Genomic DNA, 15,511 nt, shown 5'->3' on the forward strand with positions numbered 1-15,511 from the left:
TGATTTTATAGATCTCAATCATATTCCCCCCTTAGTCATTTCTTTTCCAAGCTGAAAAGTCCCAGTCTTATTAATCTCTCCTTATATGGCATCCATTCTATACTCCTAATCATTTTTGTTTCCCTTTTCCAATTCAAATATATCTTTTTTGAGATAGGGCGACCACATCTGCACAAAGTAATCAAGATGTGGGCTTACCATGGATTTATATAGAGGCAATATGATATTTTCTATCTTATTATCTGTCCCTTTCTTAATGATTCCCAACTTTCAGTTTGCTTTTTTGACTGTCACTGCACGTTGAGTTGATGTTTTCAGAGAACTATCCACAATGACTCCAAGATCTCTTTCTTGAGTGGTAACAGCTAATTTATACCCCATCATTTTATATGTATAATTGGGATTGTTTCCCAATGTACATTACTTTGCATTTATCACCATTGAATTTCATCTGCCATTTTGTTGCCCAGTCACCCCAGTTTTGAGAGATCCTTTTGTAGCCCTTCGCAGGCTGCCTGGGACTTAACTGTCTTGAGTAGTTTTGTATCATCTGCACATTTTGCCACCTCACTCTTTACCCCTTTTTCTAGATCATTTATGAATATGTTAAATAGAACTGATCCCAGCACAGACCCCGGGGGACACCACTATTTACCTCTCTTCATTCTGAAAACTGACCATTTATTCCTTTCCTTTGTTTCCTGTCTTTTAACCAGTTACCAATCCATGACAGTACCTTCCCTTTTATCCCATGACTGCTTACGTTGCTTAAGAGTCTACAACCTTGTCAAAGGCTTTCTGAAAATCTACATACACTATATCCACTGGATCCCCCTTGTCAACATACATGCTTGTTGACCCCTTCAAAGAATTCTAGTAGATTGGTGAGGCATGATTTCCCTTTACAAAAACCATGTTGACTATTCCCCAGCAAATTATGTTCATCTATGTGTCTGACAATTTTGTTCTTTGCTTTCATTTCAGCCAGTTTGCCCGGTACTGAAGTCAGGCTTACCAGCCTGTAATTGCCGGGGTCGCCTCTGGAGCCCTTTTTAAAAATTGGTGTCATATTAACTATCCTCCAGTCACTTGGTACAACAGCTGATTTAAACGATAGGTTACAGACTACAGTTAGTAGTCCTGCAATTTCACATTTGAGTTAATTGAGAACTCTTGGGTGAATACCATCTGGTCCTGGTGACTTATTATACTGTTCACTAATACATGACCAGTGTGTATTTTAATAAATCCGTACTACAAATATGAAACTATTTCTGTTGGTATATTAAAATGCAGACCGGATATTTATATCAAATACATGCAGTTTGTCAGTGTGGGGTTTTTTGTTTTGTTTTGTTTTATTATTATGCAAATTGCTCAACGTGGTAACACAGAGAGCTGCTTTGACTGCAAAATAGGCTGCTTTTGCTGTCATTGTCTAAGCATTCATAAGGAAATTCAGAGCTGACTGAGCAAATATAAAGCAATGAAGTTTTTGCCCCAGGCTTGATTGTTCGTTCTCACAATTCATGATGTTAATATATTACAGCTCTTTGCACTGTTGCTACTAAAGTGCTCATTTAAGTATCTTTTTTCAAACGTTTGCTGTTAGCTTATATCTTCTATAGGAAATTCTCAGTTTTCATTAACTCATATATGCAGACTGGTAGCCAAAAAGATCACCTTTTTGCTTTGTTCTTGGAATTATTTGGTTTTTTTTAAACTTCTTAAAACTGTTAACTTTCAGAAGTTAACATTTACAGGAAAACATATCTTCTTGTCCATCACTTTAAAAAGATGAGTAAACTATGCCAGCCAGACTCTTCACTGAATAAATATTCAGACAAAAAGCTCTAAGTACTAATAACGGGCCAGTGCCTAAATAATTTATAACTGCTTTAAAAGTTAATTAGTAAATGTTAGTAATCAGTTTTTCTCTCTCTACAAAAACTGGTGAAAGACTGTTTCCATTGCTGCTGTTGGAACTTTGCAGAGAGGGAAAAATAAAACACATATTGCCCCTTCTGATAAAAGACAGAACAAGTTATCAAGTTCTTTGTGGAAATTACTATTAGGAAATATGCTTATTCAGTATGTTTTTATTTCCTGCTGTTATGAATCTCAGCTTCTACAGTCATTACAGTTTGAAGAAATAGTATGCAGGTTTTTTCAACCATCTTGCTAGCACAACAATTTTAATTTTGATAAAATTTGGAAGTTACGCATAAATATCTGTCAAATTGGTAGATATAAGATCCATTTAAATGTAGAAGTAATTAATAAGTCTGCCAAGATGGGTGTCGACATGACTTAGGTTTAAGGTTTCTAATATTTTGTTTATACTTTTAAAGATAGTCTTGTTTATTATATTTAAGGCCTTTCATTTTCTGTTTTGTTGGTTTGTTTTTGTTAGGTTATTTAATTTCCCAGCAATTTATTGGGTTTTATTTAAAAATATTTAAAAATGGGAGAAAATCAGTAAAAACCAAGAACTCGTGGGGCATGAAGGGATATTCACCATGTGGCAGGTGAGGAAGACTTCCCCTCCCTGCTGTGGTTAAGCAGCCTGGTCTGCTGGGACCCAGCTCCCTGTCCTTCTCATTCTTTCTCCCCTCCCCCCAATGCAAAGGTAGTGAACAATGCTGAAGGGCTGGGGTCAGAAGGGCAGCAAAAGACTGCACCCTGTGACTGTTGGTTCCCCTGCAAGGCAGTGCCCCCTCCCAACCTCAGCTATTCAGTGCAGCCCCATTTGCTTCCCCCGCACAGGCTCTGTCTGGCAGAAGAAATAGATGGGGCTCTGTGCCCTAGGGACAGCAGCTGCCAGGGGTGAAAGTAACTGAGGACACTTACCGGGTGGCGGGGGTTGGGCTCCGGCAGGGGGGCTCTGGCTCCCAGAAGGGGCGGGGCCTCTGGCGGAAGGGGCGGGGCTGGGGGGTCAGCATCCTCCAGCCAGCCCTTCCATGCTGCGTGGTCCTTGCTGCCCAGGGCTCCCGTTGATTTAAAGGGCAGCAGCATCCGGAGCCCCAGGCCCTTTTAAATCGCCAGCCCCAGGACAGCTGCTCCCTTTGCCCCCGCCCCAGGCCTGGTGGCGGGGGGGGGGGGGGGGCAAAAGGGGCAGGGACGTTGAAGCGCTACAGGGTCCTTTGCCGCAGCAGCACTTTAATGTCCCTGCCCCTTTTGCCTCCCCTGTTGGCAGCCCTGCCGGTATGGACCCTACCGGCAGGGCAGCCAACGGGGGGAAGGGGCAACGATGTTAAAGCCGCGGCAGCGCTTTAAGGACAGTCCTTTGCCGCGGCAGCGCTTTATGTTGCTGTGCCCACCCCATCGGCGGCCCTGCTGGTAGGGTCCGTGCCGACAGGGGAGGCAAAAGGGGCAGGGAGCACTTTAATGTGGGCTGGGTATAGGCTGGTGCGGGTTCTTACCGGTACACCGTACCGGCTCACTTTCACCCCGGCTGCTGCAGTTACAGTTCTTGGCTTACGCAGGACTATGAGTCACCTTGTTGCTCCCTTCATCCGGTGTGAGAGAGTTCCCTAACACCACCAGCCTTTCAGCCACTCTTCTCTGAGCAAGGGTGTGGGAACCTTCCCAAACCCTTCCCCGCCCCCTCTTTCCCTGAGGCCCGGTCCCCCGAGGCCCCTCCCCAAAGGGCCCACCTCTGCCCCCTCTTCCCTCAAAGGCCAAGCTGGAGCCAGGTTGGGGAGAGCCGGGTAGCTGTGGTGAGCTGGTGCGGCCTCCCCATTTCCGGCGCCACTGCCTCTGGGCTATGCAAACCCTGTCTTCACCTTGCAGTTTAACAGGTGCACCCTATCCCTGTTCCATTTGCACCATTCCCCTGCGATACCCAGTCCCTGAAAGAGGCTACTCAGAGAAGTCCCAGATCATCTGCCCCGAAAGGAGCAGTGTGCCTCAGTTTACTAGTTTTACCTTAAACCACTACTCCTGTAAACCATACAGCACTTGTGAAATCTTATTTTAAATGACAAAGAAGGTTTATTTAAGAAAGAATAGAGATTTAACTAGAAACGAGAGTGTGATGGAAAGAAATGGTTCTTTAAGTAGTGTCCCTATGAGTGCTCCACTGTAGGTGCACTTGCATCCCTGCAGTGCAGATTGGAGAACTTTGACAGCACTGTCTGTTCGGCCCACACATGCGCTGTTTCCCCTACGCCCCTCAACATTGCACGGGCAAGCCCCTCTCAGTTCGTTCATAACTGCCTCTGGCTAGAGACGGGGCTATTAGCTGTCCATTCATCGGATCGTTATTTCACTTTCAGCATTTCAGTGGTTAGTTAATCCTTTTTCTTTTAAAGTTGTAGAGCTTTCTTTATTTTTTTTCCTACCAAAAAAACCCCTACTTTATTTTCCCTTTTGTGTGGGGTTGCCCCAGCACAGAGTAAGCCTGGTTTACCGGGCTTTAAGAAGTTCCTCTTGTGCAAGAAGGCCATCCCCGTAGTGGATAAACATTCCCTCTGTAACCGTTGCCCTGGGGAAAGCCATATTCCTCAAAACTATGGTCTCTGCCAACAACTCAAGCCCAGATCTCGGAAGGATAGAGAACTGAGACAAAAGCTCCTCCTTATGGAGGCAGCTCTTCAGCCCTCCCCGGATCTGTGCCAGGAGTCACCCAGACAGTGTGAATCTTCCCAATAGCCCTCGACATCTAGGGTCTACGGTTCAAAGAAAACAGCTGAAGACCCCCTTGCATAAGGCTTAAAAGAACAGAACTGAGAGTCCCCAGAGTGAGCCCCGAACTAGCCAAAAAAGATCACCGGCGCATTCGGTACTGGGACAGTCCAAACACAGTACCCATAGCTCACGAGGGTACCGTGAGCTATGGTACTGAAGCAGCCGGTACCACTGATGGGCCTAAAGACCAGATGTGCATAGGCACCAAAGCAATGGTACCAGGGTGACCAGATGTCCCGATTTTATAGGGACAGTCCTGATATTTGAGGCTTTTTCTTATATAGCTGCCAATTACCTCCCACTCCCGTCCCAATTTTTCACACTTACTGTCTGGTCACCCTCAATGGTACGGACAGAAAAAGGTAAGGACGAGGCCGCACCACTGCTAAGATGATACTGCCAGTATTAGTAGTAGCATCAGCACCATCATTAGCAACCATCCAGCCTCTGAGCACTCAGTATGGCCAAGATCCCTGATCGCCTCCATGCTGACCCACTGACAATCGTAGGCACCGGTTCAGTCAGTACCACAGGAATTCACACACTCGAGAGAACTCTCAGTATTTGACATACTGGAGACTCCCTGACTCGGTACCGGGGCTGGGATAGAGTGAGTCTAGACCATTGAACCTGGTATTACACCACTGGCTAAACAGGACAGGGTGACAACTCCCTTCTGTTTGAATGGGCTATCACCGAGATACATTATCCACTGGTGACTAAGGGCATGTTTGCAAAAAAGAACGGGACCCTTTGCCTTGAGGTCTCTGTGTCACAGGGAGCTAGATGGTCAAGGAGCCTGGTCCAGGCAGCCAAGACCCCCATCTGCTTCCGCTAATGGACACAACCCCCTCCGGACCTCAGCCCTCCAGCGCAGCCACATCCAATCCTATGCTGAAGGACCAGGGTCAGAAGGGGGCTCTGTCCGTGAATGGGCCAGTATTTAAAGGGTGCAGACTTTTACTTCCTGCAGCCCTGTCCCTGCAGCAGTTATGCTATCTCACCTTCACAGAGGGAGCGAACCGGGCCATGCTGAAGGGTCAGGGTCAGAAGAGGAAAGGAAGGCTGCAACCCCTGAGTACCAACTCCCCCACCCCCACCAGCCTTTCAACACAGCCCATCTGCTTGCCTTTGAAAAATTCCTGGGTCCTGAAAAAGCCAAAATTTGTGTGAAAAATCGGTAAAACCCCAAAACTGGCTTATTCAAAAACCTGGGAATTTGGGGGGGAAATCAGTCAATACCTAATAAAAAAAAAAAAAAGGCCTTAATTATATTTCATCAGAACTTCAGGGGGAAAGCTATATAATTTTCTAAGTGAAATATTCCTTTTCTCATTCCACGGTCATATGCAAAGATCTTTTCTTGTGGCTTAAATTATTTGTTTATCAGAAAATACATAATATGTTTCTTTATTTAATGTTATTGGGATAACAACCACCATATTTTTCCTTTTTACCAAATGGCCATAGCCTTGTGAACTGTGTTTTGCTTTAATTACAATGAAATAAACTATACAGTATTAAGTTTCACATATGGCTGTCCAAGATACTTTAGATCTTGCAGCAAATTGAGTTGAAGTGTTATAATGTCTCATAATTAACTGTTAGCAAAATAAGGCTCATATGTGATCAGACCAATTGAGTGGGAATACTCACAGGGGTAAAGTTATTTATGTGCGTAAGTATTTTCAGGATTAGGCGCTAGTTTTATTGTAGTGCTCCATCTGAGTAGTAATAAGTAGGTAGGTGCTTAATAAAAACGGGGTTTAACGCAGTTGGTGGATAGGAAGGTCTGTACCATTGTTAGCATTTAGGGGCTGATTTTCAAAGTCAAAGGGAGTTAAGCACCTTTGTGCCTCTGAAAATCTTCCACTTCATTTATAAGTATAAAGCCTTAAAATGAAAGATGAGTCCTGCATTTGTCATGAGAAAATTGTGCACTTAAATTCTTATGCCATAAAAAGTGGTCAGGGGAGTACCCACTATAATAGATAAATACACAGCATAAAGTAGTATGCTGCTGTTAAAGCTACAGCACCACAGTCTCAGACCTAACAAGTGTGCATGTTAGTCTAGAAATGTGAACTTTTGGTGGAGCTACTCTAATTTTTGGCGGTATTGTTAAAGATCAATCTGGTAAATCCATGGTAAAAATGCCATTTAAAAAAAATTGACTCTACATATTTTCTCTTGGGCTAAATTTTGTATGCAAGGTACTATTTAAAAATGTGCTGCTGAATAATATGCACTCAATTGCAAATTAGACAGTGGAAAATTGTGAATTGCATCCACAATCATATGTTTAGTACTTGCAAATAAAATGTGGTTTTAAGACGCTAATGCACAAAGTGTGTGAAGTTTTTTCATGTTGGCTTGGATTTTAAATCATCTTGCTGTTAAAAGTACAAAAAATGCGTATTGTTCGATGCTTAATTGTGCTAATTTGTTCAAAACTAGATTTAGCTTTATTTTTAAGGTTTAATTTACAGGCAGTCTAAGATGTGAATTAATTGCTTTTCTCCTTGGGAAAAAATATAAAATGATGTATATTTGTTCTAGAAATAGATTACTAGGTATGTATGAGATTTATAAAGCAATCTCCAACATATTGATCAAGTGGATTAAAAGAGTAGGTAAACTGTTTAAAAGAAACAATACACTGAACAAGAATACTCTGGCTTAATCAAGCTTTGAATGTTCACGATTCTTTTTTAAATATACTCTACACAACAGATGTATTTGCATATATGCCATAACAATCATATCCACAAAATTGAACCCTTCAGATAACAAAAATGTCAGATTTTTTTGTAACTCTCAAACTCTGGCGTTCTTTTAGCCACTTGTTCAGTTTACTTGGAGTCCTGAGAATTTTCAGATAAAATTTTCTCCCTCCACCATTTTATTTTTGTATCTAGATCCCAAGAGACCCCTATAGATGGGCAGCCTCCTGCACTACCACCCAAACAATCTAAAAAGAACAGTTGGAACCAAATTCATTATTCACACTCCCAGCAAGAACTGGATAACCATATTAATGAAACGTTTGATGTTCCCGCATCGCCTGAAAAATCCACAGTAAGCTGATGGGTCAAGTTTGATCATCTTGTTTTTCCTCTGGATGATGGTCCTGCTTTTGTAGAAATAACTACAGTACTGATACATTTCAGTGGGCCTCATATGCATGCATTACATTGCAGTCATTTATGTCATATACATATATATAGATATAATCTCACCAGTCAGATCTGCTCACTGGCCCGCCCCCACTAGTCTTTCCATTTTTTCGGTGTTCCCGTGTCAGTTTCACTAACCTACATTATTGGAATGGCATACAAAGACATTGTAGGGACATCCTTTATCCCTGTAACACTTACTTAGGTTTCCTGTACTTGCAGATGTTTCTAATCAACCTCCCATTTTGGCAGTGAATTTGTCCATAGGTTTAAAAGAAGGCAGATGTGTAAATACTACATAAAAAGTATTGCCAATATCACACTTCCAAAAATCATGAGTCAGACCCCCCCAACATTAAGATTTTAAAAAAAAATAAATTTGGGTTATTATTTTCTTTCTGGATTTTGGGGGGTTCATTTAGGTCACATTTTCAAGATTGTATCTGCAATCTTGAGGGCTAAAAACATTTTTATAAATGGAAGCATGATTCTTGAGCTGGAGCTGTATAACAATACATTTTTACTGCAGTCACACCAGATATTGTGTACTTACAATAAATTTGTGATAGTTGGCAACACTGCATACATTTCATTTAAATTAAACTATGAAATAAAACTTCTAGCCATTTGTTTCTATATTTATGCTAACCCAAGTCATGTTAAAATGTAGTTCTGCTCTGAAAAATGACTATGTAAAAATATCATCTTCCACTGTTGTATGCAGTGTTCTTGTAGCCATCTTGGTCCCAGGATATTGGGGTATGTCTAAACAACAACGAAAAACCCACAGCTGGCCCTTGTCAGCCGACGTGGGCTCTGGCTCTGGGGCTGTTTCATTGCTCCTTAGACTTTTAGGCTCAGGCTAGAGCTGACCTGAAGAGGAGCTGTGTGTAAGCTCAAAAGCTTGTCTCTCTCACCAACAGAAGTTGGACCATAAAAGATATTACCTCATCTGCCTTGTCTTTGTAAAAATAACACCTTACCAAATCTCTTCCTGCATTCAGTCATGTTTAGTTGAGTCAAGTGACAAAAATACCTTTCAACTGTTTTTTACTCCCATTAGCCTGGCAAAGAAAATGCAGTTGTGAGAGAATAAGCTGCATTGTATTCTGTGAACATAATGTTTATTAAGCTCCGAGTTAAACCTGTGCAAACCCAGTAAAGGTACTGGGACTGCACAGGTGTAATATTGAAGGTCTAATTGGGTGTGCTGAGCCCTTAAATCAGAATGTCATGGGAGAGGGAAAAAAACTCAGTTTCACTCTCAAAGCACAAGTTAAGTTTGCAGGGCTTGCAGTTACACAAAGCATAGATAGCCTGACTTACACTGTTTCTTATCCCCAGCCTTCCTCTCTCCAACACCGTAAATATCTTCTGGAATCAAGGGCTTCCTGCTATGTAGTCGTGTCAGTTATAGGGTAGCTGGTTTGTGAGGAGGAGGTTTCTTTTGAAGGTTCAGGTTCATCAAACTGGATCCTCCAGGTGAACTTACACTTCCTTTCCAGCCCCTGCAACCATACACTGCAGAGTTCTTTTGCAAGTTGAACTTTTTAGGGTTCAAATAATCCAATGTGGCAACAGACGGGTGGGTTTTTAAAAAGTTGAATTCCGGTTCCTTTAACTTGAAGTATCACTGTTAAATGTTTAACACCTTACATCCTCCTCTAAGTACTGTACAAAACAATGATTAACCCACCTCACATCCCTGGATAAGTATGAAGGGCTAGTTCAAGCAAATTCAAAGCCATTGAAATAGCACCTTGTTGAAAGGCACAAGATTCTGGTCTATAGCTTCCACAGATGGCTGTGCCATGCCACCAGGGTCAGTGCTGTTCTGAAAGAGCTGAATGAGGCATAGGAAATATGTATAATTGCATTTGTATGTGGGAGGAGGTATGGGGAACAGTGGATGGGAATTTCCTGATAAGAGTTTGTGGGGTGGAGGGAGAGGGGTTGTGATGTTGCCTCAATCAAATAAAAGACATGGGAGGGTGGAGGGGGGATTATAGTCACCAAGCTCTGTCAGCATAGGGCACTTCATATTCCTCTCCACATAGCCCTGGAGCATGAGTAGTAAACCTCACATTAGTATTTCAAACTCTTCCTGGAGAGGTGAGTAGCAGGGAGCTCCTGGTCCTACAAAACTTGCCCCCATTATTAAACCGAAGTTGTAGCCAGTGCAAACTAAGACACACAGGTTATGTGACCTGGCCAAGCTACATAACAATACATTTTTACTGCAGTCACACGAAATTTGTAACATATCCACTTGATACTGCAGTAACTGTTATATTTAAATGACTTGTAATTTTATTAGTCAATTTATGATTTGGGTAGTTCCCTATTTCGCCAGCTTGCTTCCAGGAGAACACATTTACAGATTAACTGTGCACAGCAACTCTGAGTGCATTATTCCCCATATCACACTAGGGTGAGAGAAACAATTTGCATGGTTACTGCTGCTTTCTCAGGGCCCAATAGCAATTACTGGACATTTGATGAGGACATTTGGAACAGCTGTGGTATTAGAGTAATCTTTCTTTAAAGCCTGCATTAGCTGAAAATAAATTACATGTAATGTTATATACTTCCTTTTTGTTTAGCCCAATGGTGGTGTTCCCCATGACAATCTTGTTTTGATCAGAATGAAACCAGATGAAAATGGAAGATTTGGCTTCAATGTAAAGGTAATGAAAATTAGATGTCTGTTCATATTTTTAAAGATTGTTCAGTGACACTCATGATTTGTGACTTGCTGAATTTTTTTTTAAGGGAGGATATGACCAGAAGATGCCTGTAATAGTGTCCAGGGTAGCTCCAGGAACACCAGTAAGTTGTCAGAAAAACTTGGAAGTAGTCGTGTTTAATTAAATGTGTGCAGTGTTGTTCTAGCTATGTAGGTCCCAGGATATTAGAGAGACAAGATGGGTGAGGTAATATCTTTTATTGGACCAACTTCTGTTGTTGAGAGAGAGAAGCTGTTCTCTCTTTCACCAACAAAAATTGGTCCAATAAAAGATATTACCTCACCCACCTTGTTTCTCTAATTATATGTGTTATCATAATTATTGTAAGTCTTTTCCTTTGTGTTTTCTTTTTCCTTGAGGAAAAACGTTCTGGCCACACCTTGCTAGGAATAAAATTGCTCTAACATATTACCTTTAAGGTAGTAGTCCCCGTACCTTGTTGGCAGCTTGTTCTTTAACTGCCTCACATAGTAAATGAAAGTAATGGTCAATTAAATGTTGGAATTAAGTACATTTAAAACATGTTAAAAATACTTTTTTGCTAATTAAAGGAGGACAGTGGAATGAAAATAAACTACAGACAGAATATAGTCTCCCCAATATCACTTACATGCTCTTCTACAAATTCCAATATTAAATAAAAGTAAACTGCTTACATTGCTATCTGTAAGTGAGTTGTCTTATTTATTTATTTAATTTTATTTAAGGAAAGTTAAAGTTCATAGTTTAGTGTGGTGCATGCTTTAATAATAAAAATAAATGTTTTCTCAATACGGCAAAGTTTCATCACTGCAAGTGGTTACAATAAGTTATAACAGCTGTTTCTTGACTCTTGATATATAATGCCCCACTCACCCTAAAAACATTGTTATTTAGCATAAATTTTTAATTTAAACATTCATGGGATTTTGTCACATAAATTGTGTTGAGACAAACTTTTATGCTGTTAAAAATTGCAAATCCCTTTTGTTTTTACTGACACATGCAGATGTGAGTAATGTCAAGATTTAGATTAAACTAGACATAATGAATCATTCATCAGGTCTGATTCTGTGGTGGTGTTTCTGGTGTTCAGTGAGCACCATTAATGTCTTCAAACTAGGCACAATATTGTGGCAGCTGATTGCCAGAAATAATGACCTGGTATTCAGCCTTTGTGATGCCAGCTCTGTGTTGTGCACCTGTCAGAAATTAATAGAATAAGACACACATTTGCTTACATTAAAAAAACAAAGTAGCTTTGATCTAAATAAAATCATTAAAATTTATATGTTGACATCCTTATATTAGATTGTTCTTATCCCAGTTAATTATTTTTTTCCTAATTTATTTTCTGTATCACAAATTGGTTTGTTTCTATTGCAGTTAATTTTGTATGAATGGATTAAACATCTAGCAATGCTGTGGTGGTGATAAATGGGGAATGCACTGCCCTTTCCTCTCTGCAATTATGGTTAAATTGTAACATAGATAGTATTTTCACTTGCTGGATTACCTTTTTGCCCAGATTACTTTGGTGCATTTGCTTTGCGCCTCCCGCCCCCATCTTTTTGTTGCCTTGAATGTGGTATTAGAAGCTTACTGCTCTTAGATTTTGAAATTGAATTGGTCAAGGTTTTGCCATGCTGCTGCCCTCCTTTCTGAGATTTCTGAGCTTGTCCTGCATCCCCAGTATTAATGCAGAATATAATTCAAACACTGGAGAGCTTATCCAAGCATTCAACTTCAGCATACATATAAGGAGCAGGGAGTAACAGCAGCAGAAAGGCATGTTGGTATGACAGACTCCTCCTGATTGTGAATTGAAGTATTCATATGAATGGCACTGTCTGCTGTGTTATGTAATGCTTTATATATCATTTGATCCAATGTGGCAACCATATAAATGAGTCTGGCAGAATCCACATTCCTGAACACAGTTATGCTGTTTCTTATGTTCCTATTTTAAAGTAACAAAATACAAAAGCTTTGTTTTTAGAGTGCTCTGTGTTTGTAAAACTAAATTTGTTTCATGTTGCAGGCTGACCTCTGTGTCCCTCGTTTGAATGAAGGGGACCAGGTTGTATTGATAAATGGCAGGGATATAGCGGAACATACCCATGATCAAGTTGTCATGTTTATTAAAGAGAGCTGTGAGAGGCACTCAGGGGAACTTGTGCTCCTAGTACGACCCAATGGTGAGTGATTTATATGTAACACAACAAATCTTCGCTCTCCTTCTCCCTAGCCTTCACATTGTGTCCTGGGGTAAGGATGCTAATACTCTTTACAGAAAGGTGCTCCCCCTTAGAAAAAGTACATAAGATTACAACAAGAAGGCAGCATTTCAATCAGATACAAATACAGAGAAATACCTTGTACTGCAAGCATTTATACCTGTAATTGTAAGTGTTCAAAACAAATTTTAAATCCCCAAAATCGGGATATGAAAAATAATTGGGTATTCTTAGCAAGAAGGCTCCACATACGTTTTATTCCTAAATCACATTAGGTACAAATTGGCCAGATGATTGCACAAATTGATTTCAGTGTGCAGGATAGTCCATCCCAAAATAGCAATTTTGCGTGTCTTTGTCTCATAGATCTGATAGTATTCAAGGACTTAAAATATATCTTCAAAGCAATTGAGAATTATTGGCAACATTTTTACTGGAGGCAGCTTAATAAAAGAAAATGCTTAAAAAAACCAAGCTTATACAGTATGTTCATGGCATATATATTGTTGGAATGTTGTCAACAGTCAGCTGCTGGGTGTTTAATTCTGCTCCACTACCCAATCACAATAAAGAGCCATGTAGCAGAAAAGTATACTGAGAAATAATTGGAATAGTTGAAATCACTCCACTAGAGCACCTCAACCAACTGACAAATGATTCTGGCTTCTTTTATTTAATTGTGTTACTTCCCATTCTATGTATTTAAGCCATTTCATTGTTTTTGTATATTTTCTTCCTCTGTCATAGTCATATAAAATAAATTCTGCTAAATTGGTTTACAGATTTACCAAGTTAATACTCCTTTGTGTGTTGATTATAGTTGTGGCTTGAATAAAAAGCCTTAAAATGCAGAATTTAAAAGTAGCCATAATTTCCTCATTCACATTTTTACAGTGTTCTGCTTTATGGGCAAACTTTTCAAAAGAGCATATACTTGTGTGCTAGTTGTAGTATATACTTTACTGTGTATATTTGAATACATATTTGTTTACAGGCAGTACTTTTACACAATAAGTTCACAGAATTATAGTGGGGCCTACGAGTGTCATTCTAGCCAGTGGTCTGCCAGTTGTAGCCTAATTAATTCCCTGCAAAGTGAAACGCAAAACAAAAAAGATAAACATAGGCACTAGAGTGACTTGAGGGATGTGATGTGGGAATTGGGGAGGCCAAAGAGGAGAAAGTTACAGTAAACAAGGCAAGATATGACTAGGATTAGGGAGTAGGGTTTTAGCAGTATTGATTATGTGAAAATCCTTTTCTTACTCAACAATAAACTAAATAACAATGTAGTTTTAGGATGGAGCATAATGGTTTCAACACTGAATTTGTTGTTGATATGGATTAAAGTCCGACTCTTAATGGTACTCTACCACAGATTTTCCTGTAGAAGCAATACTGAATTGCCTTTTTTTTTTATTTAAAAGATGAGCATTCACTGTTACAGCCAAAGAACATGCTAGGTTAGCACCTCCCTCAACCTTCCTACCTTTATTTATTGTAGCTGTCTATGATGTGGTGGAAGAGAAGCTGGAGAGTGAGCCTGACTTCCAGTACATCCCTGAGAAATCCCCCCTGGATGGTGTCCATCAGGATGATGATGCTCTGCGGGAATCTATGATTCAACTAGCAGAGGGGCTTATCACTGGAACTATTCTGGCTCAGTTTGATGTAAGTAATGTACAACCTATAATTGTATGCACATACCAGTCTCTTTCTGGGTAATAATTAGCTTCAACAGAACAAATTTGAATGATATTAGAGTGAGCTTAGAATCTGTCAGCGAGGCAATTGACTCATCTGTCGTAAAGAAAGAACAGCCAAACATCAAAAAACTTCTGTGTTGAAATGCTACAGGTGCAAAATAGTCACCATAGAATAAACGTTACCTATCTAGTACAATCTAAATGTTTTTAATACACTGTAAAGCTGTTTATAACTGGAACTCCCAAGTTTTTGTAATTATAATGATCTTATGCTTATATAACATCTTTCATATCCAAGAATACCTAAAGGGTGTAGGAAGCTTTACCCAAGTCCCAGTGTTCATTTTACCCACATCTGGATGAAAACCTAAATTAAAACAAGAAGTGAAGAATACCATAAATGATTTAAACTGCAGGGAAGATTTTAAATGAAATTTAAGTATTAGGACAGAGTACTGGGAAGTACAACCCGAATTTTAGGAAAATGCAATAGAATTTTTTTATACGTAGTTGATTTTCATTATTTATTTTGAAGAGAGTAGTGCAGTTCCCCTTAATACCATGCTTGTACATTGGCTCATTGCTGACTGACAGAGAAGAATACCATCTTCTGAATCAACACAACCACTTCTTCAACCCCTACGTGTTCTTTGGTGGTATCCTATCAAAATACAGACACAGCTCACCCCAGCTTAGTTTCTGAAATTAGGTCATGTGGCTGGAGGACAAGATAATATATTACATTACTAAAGTAACTAGACAAATGGAGATACCCCTTTTAATGTCAATATGGTATATATTTTATAGACCTGATCCTGTTCTCTCTTAATTCTATGGCAAAATTCCCATTTCTTTTAATGAAAACAGGATCAGACCCTAAAGTATGTGGGTTTGATTTATGGACTGTGTTTAAATTGGATTGGAATCTCTTTAGGACAGGTTTATGCTCAATAAATTATATAGAGCAATTTTCATAG

The 15,511-nt window shown here is 40.0% G+C and overlaps 1 protein-coding gene across 2 annotated transcripts in view; it reads left to right on the top strand.

Moving 5' to 3' along the window:
• PTPN4 (protein tyrosine phosphatase non-receptor type 4) overlaps positions 1-15,511 on the top strand; it is a 245,977-nt gene that overhangs the window by 197,987 nt on the left and 32,479 nt on the right. For both annotated transcript variants that reach the window (XM_074967065.1, XM_074967064.1), the window contains 5 exons: positions 7,608-7,767; positions 10,469-10,552; positions 10,638-10,694; positions 12,633-12,789; positions 14,333-14,499. In XM_074967065.1, the coding sequence (XP_074823166.1) occupies positions 7,608-7,767; positions 10,469-10,552; positions 10,638-10,694; positions 12,633-12,789; positions 14,333-14,499 (625 nt within the window). The remainder of the gene's footprint in view (positions 1-7,607; positions 7,768-10,468; positions 10,553-10,637; positions 10,695-12,632; positions 12,790-14,332; positions 14,500-15,511) is intronic.

This window comes from Natator depressus, chromosome 11 (genome assembly GCF_965152275.1).
Source record: "Natator depressus isolate rNatDep1 chromosome 11, rNatDep2.hap1, whole genome shotgun sequence".
NCBI classification, from domain to species: domain Eukaryota; kingdom Metazoa; phylum Chordata; order Testudines; family Cheloniidae; genus Natator; species Natator depressus.